This window comes from Caloenas nicobarica, chromosome 1 (genome assembly GCF_036013445.1).
Source record: "Caloenas nicobarica isolate bCalNic1 chromosome 1, bCalNic1.hap1, whole genome shotgun sequence".
NCBI classification, from domain to species: Eukaryota; Metazoa; Chordata; class Aves; order Columbiformes; family Columbidae; genus Caloenas; species Caloenas nicobarica.
In genome coordinates, this window is record NC_088245.1 from 25,790,358 (window position 1) to 25,815,525 (window position 25,168).

The window sequence follows — 25,168 nt, forward strand, 5'->3', positions numbered from 1 at the left end:
GCCTGCCGCGGGTCCCGGGGCCGCGCCAGCCCCGCAGGTGCGTGCGGTTTTTCCCCAGGAGCCCCCTCTCAGGCCTCGCTTTGCCGGGCGCAGTTCGGCCGGGCGGTTGCCGGACCTGCGGACGGTCCCCGGGAGCCCAGCGCGGCGCCGAGAGAAGGGGAAAACTTGCAGCTTTTCGATCAGGCTCTGTGCTTTTGTTTGTTTATCCCTTAAATGCTCACAGGTGGTAACAGTGCACAAAAAGCGTTAGAAAGGACAAAAGTAATGAAATCAATTCATGAGTGACCCGAAGCGCGAAAAGCGGCTGTGTGGAGCAGACATGAGTTACACGGTGCGGACAGCGGTACGGGCGTGCGAGAGCGTGTGGCCTTCGGAACGGCGGTTCAGAGCGGCAGAAAAAGGAAAAGGCAAAAGCCAAGCAGGTCGTAGTGATGTAGTGATGCGATCCAGTTGCAATACTGTGACTTATTTTTAGCTGTTTGGGGCTGAGGTTTTTCACGTACGTTTCAATGCCCCAAATAGTTTGTGTCGTCCCAGGTTTATCACTATCTAATATTTATTGCTCTAATCATGGACTGAAGCTTTTATCCGCATTTGTTTTTTGACTGCGGGAAGGAAGTTTTAGAGCTAGTGTGATACCAGGTGTAGGTACAGGAGTCTAAGAACTGTGGCAGAAGAACAGGCTTGCTTTCTGCTGTCCTTTTTATCTCCTTTTCATGTTCTCGTCTGTGCTATATACATTCAAGCAAGGAAATAAAGTGTGTGCTTAAGCCAAGTCTGAGTAAAAACCTGTGTGGGATGTTTTTGAGTGTCGGGACCAAAGGAAAATGGTATTTTTTTCTCATGTCTTACATATATTGTGAGTAGTTAGCTAAGGGTGACTGAATTTTGGGAAGTGAAGCACAGATTTTGTGTGTATATTTTATGAAGACTGATGTTAGCTATGTCTGAAATACATAGGGCATAGCTAAGTTATTGGGGGTTTTTTGTTGGTTTTTTTGTTGTTGTTTTTAATTCCTATGTCATTATAGATGGAAAAAATGTATAACTATCAACTTTGCAAAAAAAAAAAAATGCTGCGCCAAAGTGGTCACTTTCCCTACTCACTTCATTGTTAGCCATGTAATCCATACTGTCAAAACAGTAATACCAACTAGTTTCATGCATAGCAATGAACATTTTTTAGCTGGTCATTAAGCTCAGTTACTGTTCACCTGAAGCCTTAGTTGAAAGAATCTGTTTACTGTTGCTCATACAGATCACTCTTTGTTGTATGACTTCTGATACACTGGTGTAGGAATTACAATATTTTTGAAGTTTTGTGAGAGAAATTGCTTGGCCCCATTTTGTTATGTAGACAACAGGACTGACCCTTCCCAGGAACGTATATGCCTGCACTTTTATTGAAGTGAAAGGGCTTGATGCAGCAAGAAAGTTAGCCCATGTGAAAGCACAGCAAAGTAATGGCATTCTCTGTTCGTTAGGAGAAAAGCTAGGTGATATTAGGGGAATCTGAACTGATGGAGTCACTTGCTTTTATGCTCAGTGATCGCTTTAATGGTTTTTAAATAAAACATTTGTTCACAGACATGTTTGGGAGAACATTTCATGTAGCAGAAGTTTAAGAGAACAATATTGTACACAAATACTATACAAAGACTCCACTCTTAGAACTACAGTCATACAAGAAGTTCTTATCATTTGCTTCATGACCAAAATCCGAGGACAACCAGGACATTGGGACCTTGTGACTTCTCTGAAGCTCCAGTTTTCATGCCTGACTTTGCCACATTCTCATCTTTGCAAACTTGGGAATAGCCAGAAAATCCTCTCTGAGGGCTATTGTGCAAGGGTATTTTCACCTAGTTCCTGTGTGTTGTGGTGCCCAGATCAAGCAAACCAAGAAACGCATTTCCTGGGGCTGTGTCTCAGTCATTCCCATTCCTAATAGCACGTGCTCTGTCCACATTAGTGGAAAGGGAAGAGGAAACTCCAGCATGCCAAGAGGCTGCTGTCTTCAAGCACCCCCTCTTTATGTTTCATGGTTTATTGGAATGTGAGAGACTTTTGTAAAGATAGGAACCTACTTCAAAAATTGTTCATTGTAGTACTTTACAGCAAGGGATGGGAGGGCATTATGTAGTAGAATGCAAATGAAAATATAGTTCAATTCTGTTCAATGTCTATTGAAAAGCAAACAGAAACATTTATCTACCTGTGGTCTTCTTCAGCATTTTTTTTAGACAGGTGGAGAAAATGTCAAATTTTTCATTTCTGCTGACGTTAATTCATATTGTATAATCAAATGAGTAGCCACACCAAGTGGGCTTCTGTATTTAAGTGCTGCTTATAACATACTGATGGAACTGAGCTTAAACAGACATTTAAGACGTGATTAACCACTCAGGCTGTAAAAAATAGGAACTATTTTTACAATGGAAATCTTCCTGTTTTGCATAAATGTAAAGAATTAACTCTATTGATGAACTAAACTTTTAGAACAGCCTAATTAGAACAGTTCCTGATAAAGGAACATTGATTAATGACAGTGTTTATTGGGATGCAAATAGAGTGAAAAATAGCTAAACACCAACCGTGAAATGAAGGTAGAAAGAAACTCGTTTCGTGAATTCCAGCCAACATTGCTCAAAGGCTTCCACACAACAACAGAACTGTTTAGCACAGAGAAAGGAAGGGAGGCCACAGGAGCTGCTGTTTTCTTCTGTTGATAAAACATCATTAATGTTGACGGCATTTCTCCAGCGAATGTTTCACATATATCATGTATCATCACTTGTGATAGAATGACATAAAGGAATATAACAGCTGCCGTGTGATCTACCTTAAGCTAATTACTTGCATACGTTTCGTTAGTTTTAAACTGACAGGAAAATACTGATTTAAAAACCTGCATTTATGTTTTGATGTACAGTTCTCAGATGGGGTTAGGACTTATGAGTCTTGTCTCTCTCTTTTGTCCTTTCCCATTGCATATCCCAGTAATGTCCTTTTTCAGTTATTCTGATTTATTCTATTTCTTGCCATGTGTAGGGTTGTTTGCCGCATCTCTAACTCCATCCTTGCCATATTTGCATTCCACCTGCTATCAATTGTTGGTCCTTCCCTTTCCTTGTTCATTCCGGATCCATTCTGTCTTCTAAGCTGTATGATTTGCAGGACTTCGTGTACCCATTTAGGACTCTCACAGTTGCATATTTTATTCTGTACTCTGATTTTTAACTCTTGTCTAATACAGTGTTTCCAGACCTATAGTCCTTATGCTTTGTTTCTTTGTTTTCAAGAAGGATACATTTCCAGTGCTTTGGATTGAAAAAATCAGGAAAGACCAAGCTAGCTTGTCTCTAGATGGATGCTCCAGGTCGCAACTACTGCTGGTCGGTTCCTGTGCTTCGATTTCTCATACGGGAGCCTTGCTGCCCATTGCACATGAAGATTGCTGATGTACGGAGTGCAGAAAGCAAAACCTGTCTGTTGCCGTGGCTAGCCTGCTCTCACGTAAGAACTTTAAGACACAGTGACAGCTAAGAAGGAGCAGGCAGCGGAGCAGCGGAGCCTGCGTACTACTACAAGCCTGGGTGGCTCTCAGACTACTAGAAATGAGCATTTTGCTTTTCTTTGGCACCTGCCACTGCCGCGCTAGAGCAGTCCTGTCTGGCGGGCCAGAATCCATTCACCACGGTGCACTGCTGCGAGTGCGTGTTGTCGATCACAGCATTCCCGGCAGTTTTGTCTGCCAGTGTCAGTGTCAGGTTTGCTGGTCTCCTCATATGCTTTCAACTGTTTTATTATAATTCTTCCTCACTTCCTGTTGCCTGCTATTTTTCTGCTGTTGCTGCTATTTTTCCGTTCTTTCCAGTCTCCCAGTCCAGCTGTCCCTCCCAGCTGCCATGGACCCCACTGTCTCCCAAATTCCACCCCTTCTGCTGCTGCAGGGGCATCACCCACAGCTTCATTCTCCCTCTGCAGCAAATAACGATCATTCCTGCTGTGCTACACACCATGGCTATTGGAGGACATTAGTTAAATAACTAAATTGTCTTGAGACTGAGCACCACGTAAGGGTTACAGCATGATCGTATTTGTTCTGGGCAATCAACTTTATGTAATGGGAAACTCCATCCAAAGCCAGATCCTAGGAAAAAGCTGGGTGAGACTAGAAAATACATAATGTTACCCTTGTCTAGTGCAGCACAGTGCAGAAGCTTCACACTTCCCAAAAATGTTCCTCAGAAGGGCAAAATTAGCCCAGAAGTATTGTGGCTGGATGGTAACCTAGCTAAGAAATCATTTTCCTTTTCTACTTATGACAAACTCTTTCAGAAGAATTCTGAGATTCACATTCCTATTTCTGGAAACAAATCCATGACCCTAGATAATTAATTTGGTTTAACAGTCAACAGGAAAATGGAACTGCCATTTATCTTTTAGCTTGACTTTGTGTACAGACTTAGGCAATTACATCTTCATCTTTTAGTTAATTTTATCTGCTGACTCCGTTAAATCTACTTGCAGATTTCAGTTATTTCCTGAAAGTCTGCAGGATATGAGCAATTGCTGTTTATATATTAATCACTGAAATGTTTTATCTGGCTTCCTAAGGAAATAAAGCTTACATCCATGTGTTTGTGTGCACAATTCTTTATCTGTTGTTTCATTCTGCTCTGTGTCTGTTGAATGAATTGACTGATTTCAACCTATCTGAAAGAAAATACATTCTTTTAGAGATGAATTTTGTACTCCTGAAATGCTGTGTTGTCCCTAATAGTTCTGGGGTTTTTTTTCCTTCCTTTCACTAATGAAAAGGTTGCAGTATGAACCTGCCCTGTATTAGACTCGAGAAAATCCACACGTGAGAGTGATGACTTTCCAACCATGGAAAAAGCTTCAGTGGGAGAACATAACTTATTAGGCACCGTTGTAAGGCACAAATGCACAAGGAACTAACTCAAACAGTTTTGCTGTCTGATTTTGTTCACTTGATTTTCTTAAAATCCTGAATGATGGTCATACAGTATGCATGGGAATAAAGTTTGAAATTAATTATTTTAATGATCATTTAAACACTTCTAGTAAAAGTTGAAGTTCCAAATGCCTTTAGCAGTTTATCTGTAATGAAAGACATTTCTTGCCTTTTTATAATTGTCAGATTTACAATCATACTTTTTTCCATGAGGTCAGCACATTCTTGTGTCTGGAAGAGGTCCATGTCTGCTAGCTTTCCACTAAGAAATGCTAGAAATGGCTGCTCTGCCATCAGTGGCACAAAAGGATGTGGGATACGACACCATCTGTCCCCTTTGCTGCTTAGGAAACTTATTCTCTGAGAGGTGAGCTCTGCAGGTGGAGCTGTAAGTTAGGAGGTGACAATGCAGTTGTAATGCTCTCCACCCAAATTCATGCTCTTGTAGCCTTCTCCGTCCCTGGAGCAAATTCAAAGAAGATGAAAGTGGCAGCAGGGGAAGGAAATACTCTGAGAAATTTGCCAAGATAGTGACATGATGATTGACTGCAGGAGCACAGCTGCCACAGGAGAGGATGCAGACTTTGAGTGCAGGCATGAATCCTCACTGCTCCTGGGCAAACACTGTCAGATAATGAGGACAACCCAGAAATCACCTCCTCTATCATTAAACAAAAGCTGTGCAGAGATTAGAGCACCTGAGAAACCAGAGTTCAGACTCAGCAGAGTTGCAGGAGATGACCGATCATTGTGACAGAATGCAAATATTGCAACTCCTTGCCAAGGGGGGGAAGATCTAATGGAATTTAGCACAAGACACAGGTCTACCGCTCTGCTAAAACCACATTATGAGAATGCTAGGTAAAACTTGAGAAAAAAAAAAAAAAAAGGAGGAACAACTGACTTTCTTGAAATTCCGTTACTGGATGTATTTGAAATGGCAATAACATTGTAGCTGTGATACTATAAATAAAGTAATCTTTCTGAGGAAGCTAATTTACATGGTAATTATTTTATTATAGATGTATAAAACTGCTGAAAATACAGACAATTTGGAGAGTACATAAGCTCTTCTCCAGCTATCCTATTGATGGTTTTTGTGTGATGTTTCTAACTTTTACAAATATTTCACATTATATAAACACACCTGGTTTATATATCCTTGGCCAAATTTGCAACATAATTGAAAATAAGTCTGCTTAGCTTACAAATGAACTAATATTATTCCCTACTGACTTGCATCAGCTTACTTTAAGGTTATTATTTTTATAATTTTTGTTCTGAAATGCAAATTCATGGTCCCACATCTGGTGAGCCTTGTCATATTAGTTACTACAGAAATAAAGAATAAATAGTGGCCACAGGCTAAGTTAATACCTAATTTGTTTTTAATCTCATGCCTTGATGTAGTAACCTTGCCATATTTTTTGATGACTTCTAAAGGTTTGCAATCAGCACATACCGTAATGATGTAACAAATTACCTAATGTTTGCATAAATGCAAAAATCTTTAATGTAAGCATGCCCGAGGTTATTTGAAATTGCACTGCTAAAACAGAACAGCTGATAAGTCCCATTGCAGTCCATTTTAGGAGGATTAATCTTGTTTCAAGTTTTAGACATGTCCACAATTCTCATCTATTTTAAGGCCAATTCTTTCCAAAAAAGAAATCTAAATTTTTAATGTGAAATATTATTTTATTTTAGTGCATATGGAGAGCTTGCCTGTTAGACATCCATCTTGCATCAGTATTGTACTTCAATAACATATGAAGAAAGTTACATAGTGGCTTTGGACTTAACTGGCATAATATTAGTTGGCATTCATTGCAATGAACAGTGTATTTCCAGTGTAGCAAGTAGAAAGAATGTCACTTCAAAAACAACTTTTCTACCATGAGCAGGAGATCTTGCTCAAAAGAGAGTTACTTTTGGGAAAGAGGTTATAATTGAGAGATTTTTCAGCTCTCATTATCATGCATGTTGGTTGCAGAGCTCTTTGGTCTTTTACACTCACATATGTTTTGCCCATTAAATCTGTTGGTATCACGGAAGTTATAAGAATTAAGGGCTTTACCAGAAAAGAAAGCTACTTCTTGGGAAGCCACAACTTGAATTTATAGCACATCAGCAACTCTGAGCTAATGTGGCAGGGAAACATATTTTTACTTAAAAAAAAAAAGTATTGTTAATTAACTGACAATAATTACTAAGGAAAGTAAGAAAATTACTGCATTTTTTACTGCAATTAAATTTGAAAACAAAAAGTAAGTATTTTTTCCCCCTTTAACTAGAAATACTGTATTCCACTTAGTTACGATCTTAGGTCTTCTCTGCTCTTCTCTGTATCTCTGCCCTTAAAGATTAATGCAAAACACTTAGAAATGCAGCTGACTTCAATGGAACAATTTTTTAGCCCGAAAATACTCATTCACTATATATGAAGGCACTTGCAAGAACCTGGGTGCTTCAACAGGACTTTTACTGAAATGCAAAACCCAAAGAGAGGGAGAGGTATAATAGGTAATAACCTTGTGATCATGAAACTCTCTTAGAAGATAGGCAGCAAATTCAGGAGTCTCTTCTGTATTATTTAGGTGTTTGGGCTGATATTTTTTCTTCTTGATCTTAACTTAGTCCCCTGTCTGCTAGGTGTGGGATACACCACTATAAATCTGGTCCAACAATTATTCTGTCTGGGATGCTGGGTAGAGTCAGAGAATAGTTTGGGTTGGAAGGAACCTTCAAAGGTCACCTAGTCCAGCCCCCCTGCAATGAGCAGGGACATCTGCAACTAGATCACGTTGCTCAGAGCCCCATCCAGCCTGGCCTGGGATGTCTCCAGGGATGGGGCATCTACCACCTCTCTGGGCAACCTGGGCCAGTGTTTCATGATCCTCACTGTAAAAAATTTCTCCCTCAGCCTGAATCTCCCCTCTTCTAATTTAAAACCATTACTCCTTGTCCTATCACAACAGCTCCTGCTAAAAAGTCGGTCCCCGTCTTTCTTACAGGCCCGTTTCAAGTACTGAAAGGCCCCAGAGCCTTCTCTTCTCCAGGCTGAACAACCTGGGTACTCTCCTTCATGGCTTTGTTGCAGAGAATTTAAACAAAATATACAAATGCAAAAGTTGTAATCCATTGCTAGCTTAGGAAAACCACTGCAGAGTTGATTTCCTGGTGGCTGGAGCAGATTTCTGGGACAGGGAGACATGGCAGACCTGCAGACTGAATCTGAATCTTTCACAGTCTAGGTAAATTTCTCTCACTGCCAGATTATTATCTGTGCATCCATAAAATTGAAAGGGTTTAGTGTCATTTGATAAAGAAAAACAATGTTTAAGAAACCTTAAAAAATTTTACAGGTTAAAAAAACCCCATTTCCTGGTCTAACCTGATATTGAGCATCTTTATCCATAGGGGACAGATTTAATAAAAATATTTATGATTACACATGATTATAAACTCATATTATTTCAGTTTGACTGTGATTGTATTTATATCCTGATATCATTAATACTAAGAATGACTTCTGTTTGCAGTGAAATCTTGTACTCTATGATTAACAACATTCTGTTTATAGAAAGGGAGAATTACCCTTGAAAAAATTGACAGAAAACTTGAAAACTTTATATAACTTCAAAGACAGTGTTTTCTAAATTTTTGAGAAAAATCCAATGCAACCTAAATTCTTTGCATAAGGTACAATCTTAAAACTATCAGGTGACACAATCTTGTAATTTTATAACAATATTTAGCTTCTAATTAACATAGACACAGAGAAGTATTTGGGAAAAATAGAAACAGGTCTCAATTCTTTTTTATCATGGATGTCAATATTTTTTTGCTGTGATTACATCTGGGCTATTTTTCCATTTTGAGGCTAAACATAAATTCAGATTAAAATTGTTGCTTCTGAACAATATTTACTGGAAGAAGAAATGCCTAAAATAGTATGTCTTAGCGGGTCTTTTCTTTTGTAAACAGGGTTAACACAAAGGGTGCTGCCAGATGATGATTAATGGTTGTAAACACTATAGATCTGCATTATGTGATGTATCTCATATCCTTGAAATGAGGACTGTAATTTGTCATTGTTGTCCAGAGCTAAAATTACAACAGGTAATTTACGAGAGTAGATTGTAGCGTTATATAATTGCATTTTTTTTTAATTCCTATGGTCTTATGTTTGAATGTTAGATCTCAGAACAACACATTCATTTTCTGTGTAGTGGTGTGCAATGGCTAGATAATCAATTACACATTTGTTTAGCTAAAATGACCTCTACCATATTTCTCACAAAGTGTGGTACCCTGTAAGTAGCACCACAGAATAAAACCACACTCTTCCCACCAAGCATCACTCATTTTCTATGTTCTCAAACCTACTCAGCCACGCAACTGGCAGGGTCAGCAGCTAAACCCTTGGGACTGGAGCACATTCTACTGCTTATGGGGATTACCTTCTGGTCTCTTGTCAGCGTGCCCTTACCGGGGCTGCTTTCTCACAGGCCCTCCCCGGCACCGCTCCTTGCCCCTGCAGCATCCTCCGATTTTGGACAATAAATGAGTTCTCTAACTGGCCTTTGGCTCATATCAGGGATATGGCTCATTGTAGGCTGCAGAGTTCATTGACAGGCACATTATAATTCATATTCAAAGATTTTTTCTCCCTTAACCTCTCTGTACTCTTTCACAGAATTACAAAAAATTTATGTAAGGGATGCCAGACAGAAAAAACCTGCTTCATGGCATTTTTTTAACGGGAATGCACTAGGAATCCAACATTTTGGCTTGTGATATGGTCTAATGTGCCCTAATCATTTGAATGGGAAATTCCATTAAATCGCTGACTTATGGTTCTGGAATTGTTCAGTGACCTCAAGTGCTGGAGGACAGATGCTGCTTGCCTTCTTTATTTACTGATGCTGGCTCATAAATGTATCTTGCTAGCTTGGACAACAGAGACAGCTCCCTTGTGGGCCACTTAGTTGAACTTGACTGAAGAATGTCTGCCCCTGGAAAGAAAAATATTTGGTTTCCAACAGCGAACTGGAAGTTTCTGTGCCAAATGGGACAGTGTTTGGAACGAGCTAGAACAGAATGGAAAGAAGATTAAATTATCATGCTAGGACTGAACATTATTATATAGATACTTAAAATGAAAACGCACCTATCTCTTTACCGTGAATGTTCTTCCTTTTCAATTTTCTATCAGTGTTAACTGCATAAAACTAATGCGTAATCATTCCTTGGTACTTCCTTTCAAAATTACAAGCACATTTTGTTAAATGTATGGCATAGGCAGCAAGTGATTATGGTCACATCAAACTGTTTAAAAGATGACAGGTGCCAGTCAGATCAGTCTTTGAAGACTTTACAGGGCCCTGCAGAATTCATAGGAGCCAGAGCCTTTGTACTGAGTGTTACATACAATTATAGTTTAGTCTGGAGGTGCTCTGTGTCTGCTGTCTGTCTCAGGGATATAAGAATTTATTCCCTATTAAGAATCAATGTATTATGCAGATTCTTAGTTTGGAACCAGCATATTTGAATCAAGGAGAAATATTGTCATCTGGTGAAGATTTCAGCTTTAATCACCCACTCAGATTTAAATTTTAATCTTCCCCTTCCAAACACACATCTACTCCATGTATGTGCATGTGTATGTGCGTGAATGCATGTGTATACACACACACGTTATTTTTGGCAATGGTACTCAGATCTTGTTCATAATACTGTTTTCCATTATCTGTCCTTACATATCTCATTTCAGTTGACACAATATATATTTATAGATTCAGAATTTGAAAGTGATATGAAAAGAATGCATATTTTCAATGAAGGCATCTGTGGTTTTATGCAAGATTTTTATAAGACTGAATTGAAAAAGGGCAAAGAGAAAATCATATAAATAAACCTACAGAATTTAATGGAATGCTATAACTTTGTTTTATTTTTTATTTATCTTACAGATTTCATTAGGAAGTAATAGTCACATTATAGAATCTTGTAAGATAACGTCAAAAATGAGAAGGAGAAATACTCAGATAAATTCTGTAAGTTTTGAAGCAATTTCTGTAGAATCCTGCCAGCTTCCTCACCTCTGGTGATTTCTAAAGGATTTTCTGTAGAGACTCTGTTCTTCAGTCTGTTCACAGGAAGGCTGAAGGCATGGATGCAGCTGGGTGATACACATGCCTTATTCAGTGAATTACTAGTAGCTATCATTTGCTGCCTTGCCACAGCAGTAACTAAACAGTAACAGAGAGCACAACTCCCATATCGAGTAACACGCAGGCACCAGCTGTCCCTTTAACCCCCTGCTCTCCTTCTTCCTCATAAACCCTTTTTAAAATTCATCATTAAATATTACAAGTCTTTCACTTATAAATAAAACTTTGTTTACAACCTCATATCTTAAGTACCCAGGGAATTATGGGAAATTCTATGTTTGTAATGGAAATAAAATGCTTACTTCTCACTGATAAAAAAAAAAAAACATGGAAGTTTGCCCTTCCTGTTAGTATTTGTGTAACTTTAAGAAATATTTTTGCATCATGTACACAGGTGCCATGTGATGCAGGAGTTACCATGGAAACAATCCTATTGAATGGCAATATCAGGCTTCAGAATAGCTTTATCTTCATCACCTTCAATTTTTCCATATGTTCCAAGTATTTTTCTCTGTTCAACATGGAGTGAATATGGAACATAACAAATCTGTGGGCTGAAGGATGATATGCTTCACTTGCACAACTTTTCAGGCATTGCCATCCTGTTTTAGTAATAAATTCCTTTTGTTCTTATTATTACTTGTATGAAAAAGACAAGTAAACGACAAAACATATATGCACTTTATCTACACATCCTCAGAAGGTATTATAAGGCAGGCATCTCCCAATGGAGACTTTAATACTGTAAGCACTGCATAAGTACTTGTGATCCCACAAAAGGCCCCTCACTGGTGCCACACTGCAAATTATGCATTAGTTTGAGAGGGGACCCAAGATACCACAGAACCTGTGGATACTTCTCACTTGAGCACAAACACTATTCTACTGCTGCAAGAGCTCTATCAAACAGTGCTTCCTTATTTGAATATAAATTTCATCATATATTAGAACTTTGAGTATTTGTATTATAAGAGGTTCTCAAAGCAAACAGAAAAAGTACATGATATAATGCCGTACATAAAGCTCTTTTCTAACAATAGTGATGACTGGGCAAATGTGTCAAAGGTACTTATATAACATATACATATAATCAATACTTCTGTTTTCTTGTATCATTCAAGCCTATTGACTATCTAGCAGAACTAATAAAACATTCTTAAACCTTTATGCTCTCAGATTTAGAAAAGAGTAACAAAGGTGAAAAAATATGTCAATGTTTTAGAGTACAACATATAGTTGCTAAGTATCTATGCCATGTTTAAGACAATAGCATGAAAAAACACCAACCCAACTTTCTTTGTAATACAGATACATATTTAAACTACGATCATGTCACATAGAAGTCCCTCTCTGTTGTTCAGCCACCTAAACTTTCCTTATTTGAGTGGAGGGGGATGTTTCTTTTTTCCTGTGTAGCTAAGTAAAGTAAATTATCAACAGATCAAATGTGATGATATGAAAAATCTTGCTCAGTCCCAGCTGCAAATGAATCATCTCATGATTTCAGAGAAGGAAGGAGCCAGCATGGAGTGCAAACAGGAAGATAAAGAAAGGGAGGAATTTTCAAGAGACGGATTTCACTTAGAAGCAAAGTTTTACAGAGGAATGCTTATAAGAAAATCAAAGAATTAGATGACCTGCTGAAAACGTAAAGACAGAGATCATAAGACATCAATAAGAGATATAAAGGAAGAAGCTTACAGTGAAGACCTCCAAGTAGTCATAAGATTAGTCTAGCAGGATTGAGGCTGCACAAAATAAAAGGAAATTGCTGTTCAAAATTATCTATGTCTGGAAGATGGGGAGAAGAAAGAGAAAGATTTAAAGGTAAGAAAGAGAGGGAATAGGGCAGATGAATAACGCGTAAGTAGAAATGAGAGAAGACTGTGAAGGAGAGAAGACTGCAAAGTCATGGCCACTCATGAAAGGCCAACATATCACTAGTAAGCATGTAGGAAACAATAGTCACTGGTCAAAAACTAGTTTGGATGGTGGTCTCCTGGCCAGAGCAGTGTTTAATGAAGAGAAAGATAAACTAAATGGACATTTTGGTAAGAAGAGCAATTACTTCAGAAAAGAAAAAGAAAATGTCAAAGCTAGAAGGAGAGAAGAGGTCAAATGAGTGGTCAAAACCAGAAATGCAGTTTCCTTCATACTTAAGAAATTAAAATGTCTTATTCTAGTCCTGAAGTTGTACTTCCACCCAGTCCTTTCCCTTTACCTCTGGTCTTCTCAAAATTTGTTAGTACAGCTCTTCCCCCTCAAGAAAATGTTCTGTCCTTCTCTTGGCTTCTTTAAAAGTCAAACATAACATCTGGCATTAGATTTCGACAGGGGTGTGGACTCGTTAGTTGATATGTCTGTATGAATAAAAAGGATGAAATGCACAAAAATTTCATTGTCATTGTAGTTCATTATTAGTTAGGACAGGGATTTTATAGGCTATAAAGAATTTTTTATGAAATCACAATCAAACCTTCTGCAATGAAAACTGCCATCCCAGCTACCAGAAACTGATGAAAAAGGAAAGTGTGCCCTTGCTGCCCAGTAGGTATGTGCAGTGCTAGCTCTAATCATTTTAGCATCAATACTAAGAAGTTGTTGTCGTGATGTGACACAGACAAAAGTTCTTTTCACTTGCCTCCCAGATCCAGTAGCTCCTACAAATGCAAGATGTCCCCAGAAGAAGCTCTATTAGCATTTTAGTTTAGGCAGTCTTGTGTATGAAATCCTGCTGTGTGTATAATTTGTTCTGCTTCTATTTTTAGTGTCTTACTGGATTGAATTAAATATTTTTCAATAATGAGGAAGCATGGCTACCAGTCTGGATGTTTAGCTGCTGATAAACCTGAAAATTAATTCTAACTTGGAAAACAGATTGACTTTTTTCATTCATTAAAAAAAAAAAAGGAAATCACAGGCTAAAAAGGTTACCTGAGGCAGGTCTCATTTGCAAAAGTAGCAGTAATATAGACATACATCACATAAAAGCCAAAGCAATTAATATCTGTACAACAAAGTGCATAAAGCAGTAGTTCATACACAATGAGAACTATGGCTATTAAACTAGCCTATTAATCTATAAAGCAAACTTCGTAATCACTCTGGCAGTTTTTCAGTCTCAAGTAAGCCATTTGAAGGGAGTCTAATTAGATTTGTATTTCAGTTCTAGAAATACCATTGTGTATACTTTTTCTACTGCTTTATAGGCCATAACGAGTTGTTCCCAGGACACTTAAAAGACAAGTCACATTTTCACCATTCAGTGGAGCCTTCAGTACATTTAGGACACGTCCTGCTGAGCTGCTCATTGTAGTGGTTCAAGGACACCTGGTGCTGTGGAACAAATGCTTTATTTACAAATAGAGATTTAATGAGTTATCCTTTGATCCTGAAAAAAAGGAGTCAATACACACTAGTGTGATACAAACAGAGAAGAAAATTTAAACTAAGGCATGTCATAGCTATCAAAAGCATCCTAATGCTGTAGTAGTGAAGTAAGAGCTCTTTGAGAAACAATCCACCAGGACTGCAATGTCATTTTAGCACCTTCCATGGAACATCATGGATAAATGACAGTAGATAAGTGATAGATCAGAGCAGACAATTCTCTTTGATAATGGTGTTTTAGTATCAGATAAAATTGAGATTTACAGCATTTGTGTTCCTACTGTGTTTTTCAGAGTCTCTTACAAAGTCTATTTATAATTACTCTGGCATTGCTAGGATGTTATACCAAAGTTGCATAGCATCTCTGCACCACTGTTTGTGACCAGTTTATCTTATCTGTTTGATTGTCCACCATGTCAGTGCCAATGGGTAGTGGCACAAAAACCTGATGATCGATGATCCCCAGCACCCTAGAGTGGCAGCCCAGTTCTGTGTCCTTGTGTCTGTTTGGTCCATGGGAGTAATGCATCAACATTTCTATACCACACTGTCTACATGACAAGCAGCCCATTCATCCACTTGAAAAATGGGGTACATTAATGAAAGGTATTATAAAGAGACTCTTAATGGTGGAATTTTAACAAATAAATGCTATGCATCCTCATCTGCCAACTTAAAATTCAAAATACTTGAGAATTACAAGTACTTGTGAAAATAATGGGGGTTTGTGTTCAGGGGAAGCTGTACAATGATTCTGCTGTATATATTTATGAAGTATTGCTGTTCGTGTTGCAGCAAGCATATAGAGGCTCCAAGGAAAAATCAGAGCCTATGCTGTGTGCTGCCTATAAAAAACTAGCACGGAGATGGCTCAGATTTAGGGCACAAGGAACATACTTCAGATAATATACAGAAAGTGGGAGAAGATTGGTGAGGAAGCCACAGTCATCCTCTGTTTCATGAAAGATCATTTCTGATTCTGACTTGTTACTTGCTGACTCTCATGATATAAGCCTATTTCCTCACATGAAAAATCTGTCATAGTGCAGAAATGTGAGGCTGGTTACAATGTAAAGGAAAAATATCACAGTAACCCCAGCCTCACTCATGACTCTGGTAAGAAAAACAGTTTTGGCTTATATACCTTATATACCTAAGTATGTTTACTTCTGCACATAAGTTCAAAGCAATTAAAACCTGCCACTTGACAATTCCAGATATTCAGTAAAATAAATGATGCTTTGAGAGGCATCCTTCTCACAAAGACTTTCCATGCCTTTTATAGTTTTTCAGTTTAGATAAGTATCTTGGTAGGCATGTACCTTTGTCCAATACAGATCTAATTATCACACATCAGACTTAAAAAGTCATGGTAAAAATCTGTGTCTTCTAACATGGATAAAGAACTTTATTAGAATTAATAAAACTGCAGCCAGATAACTTATTTTTCTTTCCTTCTCTGAAGAGCTTCAGTCTAAAGCATCTTCACTCCACTCTTCCTACCAGGCTTTACAATAATAGCAAAGTAATACATATTTCAGATGTCTTCACATCCCTTGTTTTCTTTTCCAAGCCTCAGCATCTCTCCATCATTCTTGAGATTTTTACATGCTCTTTTGTCTTACCCGTTCGTAATGTCTTTGAATTTCCACTCATCTGTCATTTCTGTGTCCTGCTTCCCCCTGCATCTCACTCAACCCTCCAATGACAGTTCCAGTAGCAATTTTCATGGGAACTGTGAGCCAGCCAGGGAGGCTTTCAGATCCAAGGAGAAGGGGACACCATTTGTGTTAAGGCATCTCATGCATTGTAGCTCCAGGCTTTGTCATGAGAAGACTTTGGTGTAACTGGCCCAGACAGAGCTGTGACCTCAGACACTTCTTTATGTGGCTCCTGAATGACAATCTCAATGCAGAGAAGCGTCTGGACAAGGGGCGGAAATTTAGGAGGAAAAACAGGTTAGCCACCGAGGATATTTAGGAGAGGAGGAAGAGAAGAAGTAGAGATAAAAAGAAGGAAAAGGAGAAAGATGAAGAAAGTGAAACAAATGTGAAGAAAGAGAATACTTCTCCTCTCCCTTTAAGGCCAAAAGGAAAGTGATGATTACTTAAGTGCTCTTCTAGTGCTTTGCAACACCAGATTTTGCTTCATCGCCTCTAGTAAGTTCTCTGCTAATTCTTAATCAGAGTTGAACTCTGATTATCACATGTTTCAGAGACCTGGGACCTCTATTACAGAAGATAATCCCGTAGGGTATGTGTAATGAGGTGGAACAACAGGGTGTGACAGCAACTCTGTACAGCAGTGCAACTATATGCAGAGTAGCACATTCACCTTAGCCAGCAAGGGAGTCTTTCCTGAAAATCTATTTCATATTCACCCTGGCCTCCCCAAAGAAAAACTGCCCTAAGAGATAATTTATCAAACACCGAAAATAAGTAAGTGTCAGAGTTAAAGATGTCTGAATCTTTAATCCCTTGTTAAATTATGATGCTGGCTTTAGTTATACAATCATACACATTTTTCCCTTTGACCCTTGCTTCATTGTGTGCAAAGAATGAGCTTTTCAGTGCATTCTTTTAGCTTCATTTGGCATGTCGTCTATTTACTTTCCACTATTGAGTCAGCTGTGAGGACAGCCGTACATTTCTTGCTTGCCTGTGTTGTGGGTCTCATAGCACATATATGTTTCACAAACATTCCTCTCCACAACACTTGCCCTGAAAGAAGGGAGTTTCATCATCTTCACCCTACAGCTGGGAAACTCGGGCTGTATGATATGAGCATCTGAGAATTCAGGCTGATCCATTGGAGTAGTTCACAATGGGTAACATTTCCTATTTTCAAAGGGCAGTTCCCAGTAGCTTCAGATACAGTTGTGAATGTTTAAACGTTTCTGCAAATCAGCCTGTGAGATCTCAATCTGGACAACAGAAACAGAGAATAACATAACCACATGGGAAAAAATGTGATTAAAGGAACTTGCCACACAGGAACTCTGCAGTGGAGACAGACTTCAGTTCTCCAAAGCAGCTACTGTCTTGCGACGAGATCTCCCTTGTATTTCCCTGTGGCACCAGGGCTTTCTGACAAGAAGTGTCATGCAACCTTGATGACTATCAGTGCTACTGGAACATCACATATACTAAAATGTGCTCTTCACTTGTGTAAAATCCCCTGTTGTGCCTGAAAAGGAAGTGCGGACTGTAATAAACAGGACTCTGAAGATCACTTGTTTCTGGGGCAGTTACCAATGCTGAACAGCTCCTCATGGGATTTAACTAGAAGAGAACATCTAGCAAGAACTCTGTGACCCCTATTATAACATCAGGCACCATATATTGAAGAAGAAACACCAGAAAACAACAGAGCAGATTTTCCAAACTGTGTCTTCTAGTGCAGTCAAGATCCTTTCTGTTGAACTGAAATCCAAATTTATGGACAGGGGAATAAGACGAGGAAGAACAGGCACTGGGAAGTGGCCTAGGACAAACAGCAAATAAATTCATCCTAAGGCAGGGATAAAACAGTCCAACTGCATATTTTTCAGGTCTTCTAGCTGGACTCACCTTGGGAGTCACTTTAAAGAGCACTGCTCTTTTAAATCCATAAAGCATTCGTTTTCCTGAGCTCTACGACATATGGCTCACTGACCACATGACAGTTTCTTACTTGCTTCTGAAAAATTCACAGTTACACTGTCTGCTTCAATACTTTTAGCGATTAGCTCTGGCAGGAACCTTCCATCTCTCAGTGGCTGTGCATATTTTCTGGAGTGGATGGGATTTCTAGACTGTCCTAACAGGGAGTTAACTCCTAACGAGTTAATGTGCAGCGCTACTAAGGATTCTCATCTCCTGACTTGTGTAGCTCATCTCACGACTGTTGACCTAGAAATCACAGAGCCAGATTCATCTGTTTCTGATTATCAGATGCATCACTTTTGTTATTCCTAACACATTAATTGTGATATCAAGGACATATTTTTCAAGCTGAACTTGGTTCTCACATCATTTGTATGACATGCAGATATTTATGCTTTTTCAAAAAATAAATAAAGACTGAAAAATGTGAATTGTTCTTTTCCACTTAGTATTAAAAACAAATTTGTATCATCTCATTTTTCATTTTTCCAGCTGCTACATGGTATATTATCATCATATTTTTAATGCGTATTATTGTTTCGTTCCATTCTTTTTCTTGTTTCAGATGTCCTGACTTTGAAGAATCCATGCTTGTCCATACTTATATCCATATTCATCTTCACAGAGAAACACTGAAACACATTGTGAGGGATGTTACAAGTCTCTGGTTGGCTGCTCACATTGTATTGTGTACAAATTATATATTGTGTGTTTTGTGAAGAAGAGTTTTGCTGGCTGTGAAGAGGAAGGCTGTTTGCTGCTGTTCTCTAGTTAAGGAAGAAAGAAGAGATTGTGCCCCAGCCAAAGGGTGACCCAGAGGAGCTTCTAGAGAGACACCGATGGCCAGGAGAGGAGACAGGGAGGAATCATAGGCTTAGAGGGTAACTCAGATTGGAAGGGACCAGCTGTGAGTTCAGACCAGGTTTCTCAGGGATTTATCCATCTTGGGCTCAGATTAAGAGATTGATGAGGGGAGAGGAGAGCAGATCTGCAAGGCCTCCGAAGTGATGGAGAAAAAAAAATTGTCACAGAGTCCCAGAAAATAAACCTGCTGAAGTGCTATCCCAGTTCAGAGACCTAAGGAAAGTTGCTGAACTAGGAAGCAGGGAAGCCCATTTGCAAGAGCCCATTAAACCAGAGTGTTTTCAAGGCTATGACTTTAATCTCTTAATCTTCTGCATTTTATTTATTTCAAGTGCTACCTTACTGAAGACTGTTGTTTTCATCTTAAATCAAAACCAAGTTTAGAAACTGGAAGAAGTCGGTGTCTTTTGATGTCTTTATTTCAAAAGAAAGAAGGGCACTTTTACCTCATGGTCTTAAGCAATGATGGGTCCTGTTACGAGCATGCACTTACCAGACAGGTTATTCCTGAGCCAACTAGTACACTTTCAGTTTTGTTGATGGATATTTGTGTGTCTGAGAATTTTGTTCTTAAAGAAACCTCCATCCCACCCTTGATATTAATGCTGTCATTAATGCTGTCATAACCAATGCTGAGGACCAGGCAAGAACCAGGCTTAATAACAAGGCAAACCAGACCCCGGAGAAGTTAAGCAGTGTATGAAACAAAGAGCAGAAAAATGGAGACACGGACAGATGGGCTCTAGAGTAAATGGCTCAAGGAGCAAAGGGAAGGAAATTAAGGAAGGAAACCGAGTCCAGACTAAGGAGCAGACAGACCTGGAGCAAAGCTGAGAAAGAGCTAAGCTAAGCAGAGAGGACCAAAGTACAGGATGCCATTACAATCAAGTAACTCACTGAGAAAGCAAGACCAAGTGGTGAGAGACACCCGAGACACTGAGAAGCCACCAGCTAGCTTCAGAAATCCATCCTCAGAAGTCAGTGTCGGCTATTTATGTATTTACTACCTTGCAAATAAATTTGTGCATGAACAATTTGCTCATCAGAGTAGCCTGACGTTGAATGATACCACACAGAACTAAATGCATACATACCAGAGCACACCCACATGTATGTTCCTTCATTCAGTACTCATCTGAGTAATTTTAAATGTTATGGCAGCATAGAAAAAGACATTACTCTAACTTATTGATTTTCAGTGATAAAGTTTCCTGCCATATAGTATCAGGCAATTATCACCTATAAATTTACACGTATGTGTAACGTTATTCCACTTGATCAGGCTACTCATGTCATTTAAATTAAAGACACTTGCAGCTATGTGCTAGATGGGTGTCTTTAATATCTACTCCTCTTTTAGTCGGGTTTCCTGATGAAGGTCTTGTGAGATCATACTGTAGTATTCATGCAGACGTATGTCTGTCAAACCACACTCTTTTTCAAGCACATTTGACAGAGGAGCTATCTTACGGATGTTAAGTTTCCGTACATCAAATTAAAATAGGCAGTTAAGCAGAGGAAAGAGATTAGTGGAGCTACTGGTATTTCCATCCCCCTCCTCTGCCATTGATGGAAAGGCTGTATCATGAACACTTTAAGTCTAAAAAATTCATATTAGAAAGTTATTGTGGATACCCTGTCACAGAAAAAAGCTTCACAATTTGTAGTTTATTAGACACTGGAGAATCCAAGCAAACAATACCAACCCAGAAGGCTCCAATAGTTCAATGCTCATAAGTGTCTATGCTACACATTAAAGACGGATTACTTGCTAACAGCAAACTTGTGTTTCAGAAAATGATAAATATGAAGAGCTTTGCCATTAGACTGCTTTCTAAAACTTATCCTCATCTTGCCCTAAATAAAATCTGTAGTATTTAGTTTAAAGGGAGGAAAAAAAAAGCAAGCAGCATAATAGCAGCATAATAGCTTCCCTAAGGTTTTTTAGGTGATAATCTAATACTTCCAGTTTAGTTACTGTTTTGAATGCATGGGAACTTTCTGTGTATTTCTTTCCCAGTGTTGACATCATGGAAATTTCACAAAGTTTGATGGCCTGTCAGAAAGCAGTATTCCAAAGGGACCTTCCCCTGGACCCTATAGCATTTGGCAGACATTCATAAATAGGACCTGTTTTCTTTAGGTTTTGAGCAAAATCCCTTTTGGACAAATAATGATTTAGCTAACAGCAAAAGGACAGAAAAATTATTTGACCAACTAGGGAGTCTTCTTTATGTTTGTGATGGAATTATTGTAACAGAACTCTAAAAAATTTAGTCTGAGAGTATCTTATGACCAAAGACCTCAAAGAATGGGAACTCAGAGACATAAAATCTTAAAGTGACATTTTAGTAGGATTTTTAACATGACAGAGGTCTAAGATACTGATTTTGTTTTTCCTTTCCTCAAATCCTTATGCACTAGGAATAGCTAAGCTCTAAATAAAAAAAATTTCTGAAACAAGTAAGAAAATGTCTCATATGCTATTTTTGGCATGTCTAAAGAAAAATTAGTGTAAGATAATTTAATATTTTTGTAGTGCACTTTTTATAAAACCTTGCTTAGGTAACTTGTTCTCTCTCAAGTAACAATCAAGAACACAAACACAACCTCAATTATTTTTAATGTGGTTTATAACAGTCTGTATTGTCCTCAGCGAAGGCTGGAGCTCATTTGTAAACTGACACTATTTTTGTAAACTGGCATGAGTTCACTGAAAATACTGTACCTGTTCAAGATCTGTCTTGCTGACTGTGTTCATGTGAAGTCTTCAGTAATAAGAGGAATGAATGGTATGTAAACAGCACAATGAATGTACAATATCACCTTTTAATAGTATCTGTCTTGGCTCACTTTGCCTTATTTAGGTATGGAATTAGCAATATTCACTGCAGAAGCCCTGGAGGGGCTCTTGATTCCAGACAAGACGATCAAAATAGCAGTTAAAGCTTAGCAAATTTCAAGCAAGAAAAATCTTCACACACCACATTTCTGCAACACTCTTGACTACTTTCAACTTTACTACCATTTTCACTTCTATAAATTGGGCATAAAATCCCTGTTGCATGGGATTTTATGTCCATCCGTGTCCATTTTGCTTTCTTTTTAAGGGGGAATAAATACACCTAAAGAGTTGGTCTGCCCTGATTCATTACTAATGGCATTAAATCATGGAAATTAAAGGTGAGGTGAGATCCCACCAAGCGCATTAATGACAAGCATTTGAATATCTGGTGTTTGTGTGTTTTTTTCAAGTCACTGTTTCTAGTGCTTCAAGAAACAGATTTTTCTTTGGCCTCACAAGAGCTAGATTTCATCCATTACATCCTTTTCCCTCTTTCTTAGCATTCACTAGCGGTCATTAAAACAGTCTTTATATAACACCTACTGAAGATTATTTTCCTCCTCTAGTTAAGAAACGTTTGTCAGCATAGTTTCTTCTAATTTTTTTGATGGTGGCACTGCAACACCTTTAAATGTAGTAATGAAAAACAAACCCACAAATTTTCCTTTTAAAATACAGAGATATGTGCAATTGAAGCAATACAGGCGTCTGTAGGAATTTACCAGCCTAGTCACCAGATGCCTACCCAATTCGGTTTCAGAGACAGAATGCGTTTTTCAGCTTAGTTGTGGCATCTGCAAGTACTGTGCACAGTATGGGGCAAATCAATGGCCATTTTGCCTAAGTAATAATAAAAAAGCCCTCCAGATTTTGCTCATTTCTGGAATAATTTATCTCCAACATGGTTGCGCTTCTAAATTTGCTGTTTAGCAGTGGTGGATGGGCACGGGGCTGTTGATGACCAGTTTGGGGTTCGGTGTCAGCAGGGTTTACTTTCCGACACAACGGAGCTTAAACCATGTGAAAAGCCTGTGAAATCTTGCAAAAAAGGCCCATGTTTTGTGAGCTATTTGCCATCCCGGGCCAACATGCCACGAGAGGGGGGTTTACTCTATTTCTGCTTGCTTGAGCCCCTTGCTTAACGTCCCTCCTGAAGGAAAAAAACCAAAGTAACCCCCGAGCATCGTCATAAATGAGGTTTTGAGCGCGCCTGTCTGTCAGCACGGGGGGCGATCCGCCGTTTCTGGGGATGCCCCCTCCAGCCTTTGCCCCCCAGGCCGCGACCCAAAACCAGCGCCACGGGCGCAGCTCCCGTGAAAGAAACCCGCGGCCTTTCACACCGAAATTCGGGCATGCCCCGAGCTGTCATTTCCACGCGGGTACGTGCCCACAGTCAGCGGGCTCTAGAAACACCCACCGTCCGCGGGGCCCGGCGCAGCCCTGACGGGGTGGGAAGCGCGGCGGCGCTAGGACCCGCCGGGCTGCGGGCGCAGGCGGCTGCGCATGCGCGGCGGTGTCGGTGCAGCTGGGCGCCCCGGGCTCGGCGGAGCGCCGCGGGTGGAGGGGCCGGTGGCGGCCGCCGGGACCTTCCCCTCAGCGCCCCGCCGGAGAGAGCGCCCGCACCGCCGGGCATGGGCACCGCGGCTCGGCGCTGCCTCTCCCCGTCCCGATGAGTCCTCGCCGGAGCAAGTGAGTGAGGGGGGCGCCCGGGCGGTAAGTGGCCGCTGTCCTCCGGCCGCCCGCCCCGGGGCAGCGCGTCCCTCCCGGGCGGAGAGGGAGCCGGCGCCTCCGCCGCGCTCCCCGGCGCCCTCAGACGCTTCTCACCTTTCCACGCTTTTATAATCTTTATTAAGGAAACTCGCCCATCGGTATCTCCGGCAGCGGCGGGCGGGGCGGGAGGAGAAGGGACGCTGCCGGGGGTGGGCGACCGGTGTGCGCTGTGGGGGTGCCCGCGGGGCTCGGCCGCTCCCGCCCGGGTGCCGCCGGTCCGGGGCCGCGCCGCGACTGGTCTCGGCTCCGCCGCCTCCACCTGCGCGCTGGTTCCTCGGCAAGGGGACTCGCCCGGCCCCTCTCCGCCTCTTCCCCTGCAGGGCGCTGGCGGCCCGGCCTCGGGAGGGAGGATGTGGTGAGAGGATGGGGCTGTCTCCCGCGGGGGCTCGCCATGGCCAGGGAGGACTCGGTGAAGTGCCTGCGCTGCCTGCTGTACGCCCTCAACCTCCTCTTCTGGGTGAGTGGAGCGACGCGGGGCGGGCCGGGCCAGGCTCCCGCCGCCGCCCGAGCAGGTGGGGACTCGGCGGGGCGGGTGACGGGGAGCGCGGCGGGCTCGGCCGCTCGGACCGCGGGGCTCCCGCGCTCGGCGAGGGGGTGGACGTTGCCCCTGGGTGTGTGCTGCATGCCTGGCAACTCTCACCAGGCAATACTGATCACTGAAAGAAGAAAAAAAAAAAGCCTTTGGAAAATAGTTGGAAGTAAAATTAGATTTGGTATTAACCTAGTGTTATAAATACAAGTGTGAATTTGTGCATTTATAATATGTAGAGAGGGAAATATTCACGCGTGCTGTGGCTCCCGGACTGGATGAGTTTTACAGCATCCTGTGACCTGAGCTGAACTTGGAGCTCTCACAGGTATCTGAGCACTCAGCTGCTCCCAGAGTGGCTTGCCCAGAGTCCTTTTTGTGCTTTCAGTGGCCAGATCCCAACTGGCAGGCAAAGCCTGGGGTGATTTCTTTCTTTTGTTTACATCATTTCAGTCAAAGCTGTATTTATAGCAGCAGGGTTTCTTTCTCTCTAGTATAAGTGGGTGTGATCAGCACTTGCTCCCGAACTTTCACAGCTCTGGACAAACAGTATGATGCAGATTTCTAAGAGTCCTCACTTGCATCAAATGAATTCTGCTTCACCTATATAGTTGAAGATTTATGTTGGATAAGTGTAAGAGAACAAAAGGGCAAAAGGTGTGACATCCCACATCTGTTCGCAACCACTGACTCCTGAGGTGCTGTGGACTTGAATGATGAAGGGATAATATGTGGGCTACGACCCAGCTTAGTTTACAGTGGAACTGAGATGAAGTACCATGGTTACTGAAAATTAAGTGGAGATCAGAATATGAATGAGAGACAAAACTGTTGAACAGCATTTGATACAGGATGGTACTTTTTATATAATGCAAGCGATCTGAAAAATCTGTTGAAAGTATGTAGGTTTGTGTATTGTATTTAATAGAGATGAAGTTATTTCTGTGGTGCATGTAGGAATAAAACCAT

The 25,168-nt window shown here is 40.5% G+C and overlaps 1 protein-coding gene across 3 annotated transcripts in view; it reads left to right on the forward strand.

The window, feature by feature from the left end:
* The first annotated feature begins 23,407 nt into the window (after window positions 1-23,407).
* TSPAN12 (tetraspanin 12) overlaps window positions 23,408-25,168 on the forward strand; it is a 46,605-nt gene continuing 44,844 nt past the window's right edge. For 2 of the 3 annotated variants that reach the window (XM_065641777.1, XM_065641794.1), the window contains exons 1-2: window positions 23,408-23,589; window positions 23,991-24,127. In XM_065641777.1, the coding sequence (XP_065497849.1) occupies window positions 24,062-24,127 (66 nt within the window). In that variant the 5' untranslated portion in view covers window positions 23,408-23,589; window positions 23,991-24,061. Of the gene's footprint in view, window positions 23,614-23,990; window positions 24,128-25,168 lie in introns of all 3 variants that reach the window. The other variant, XM_065641785.1, reaches the window with a different exon arrangement.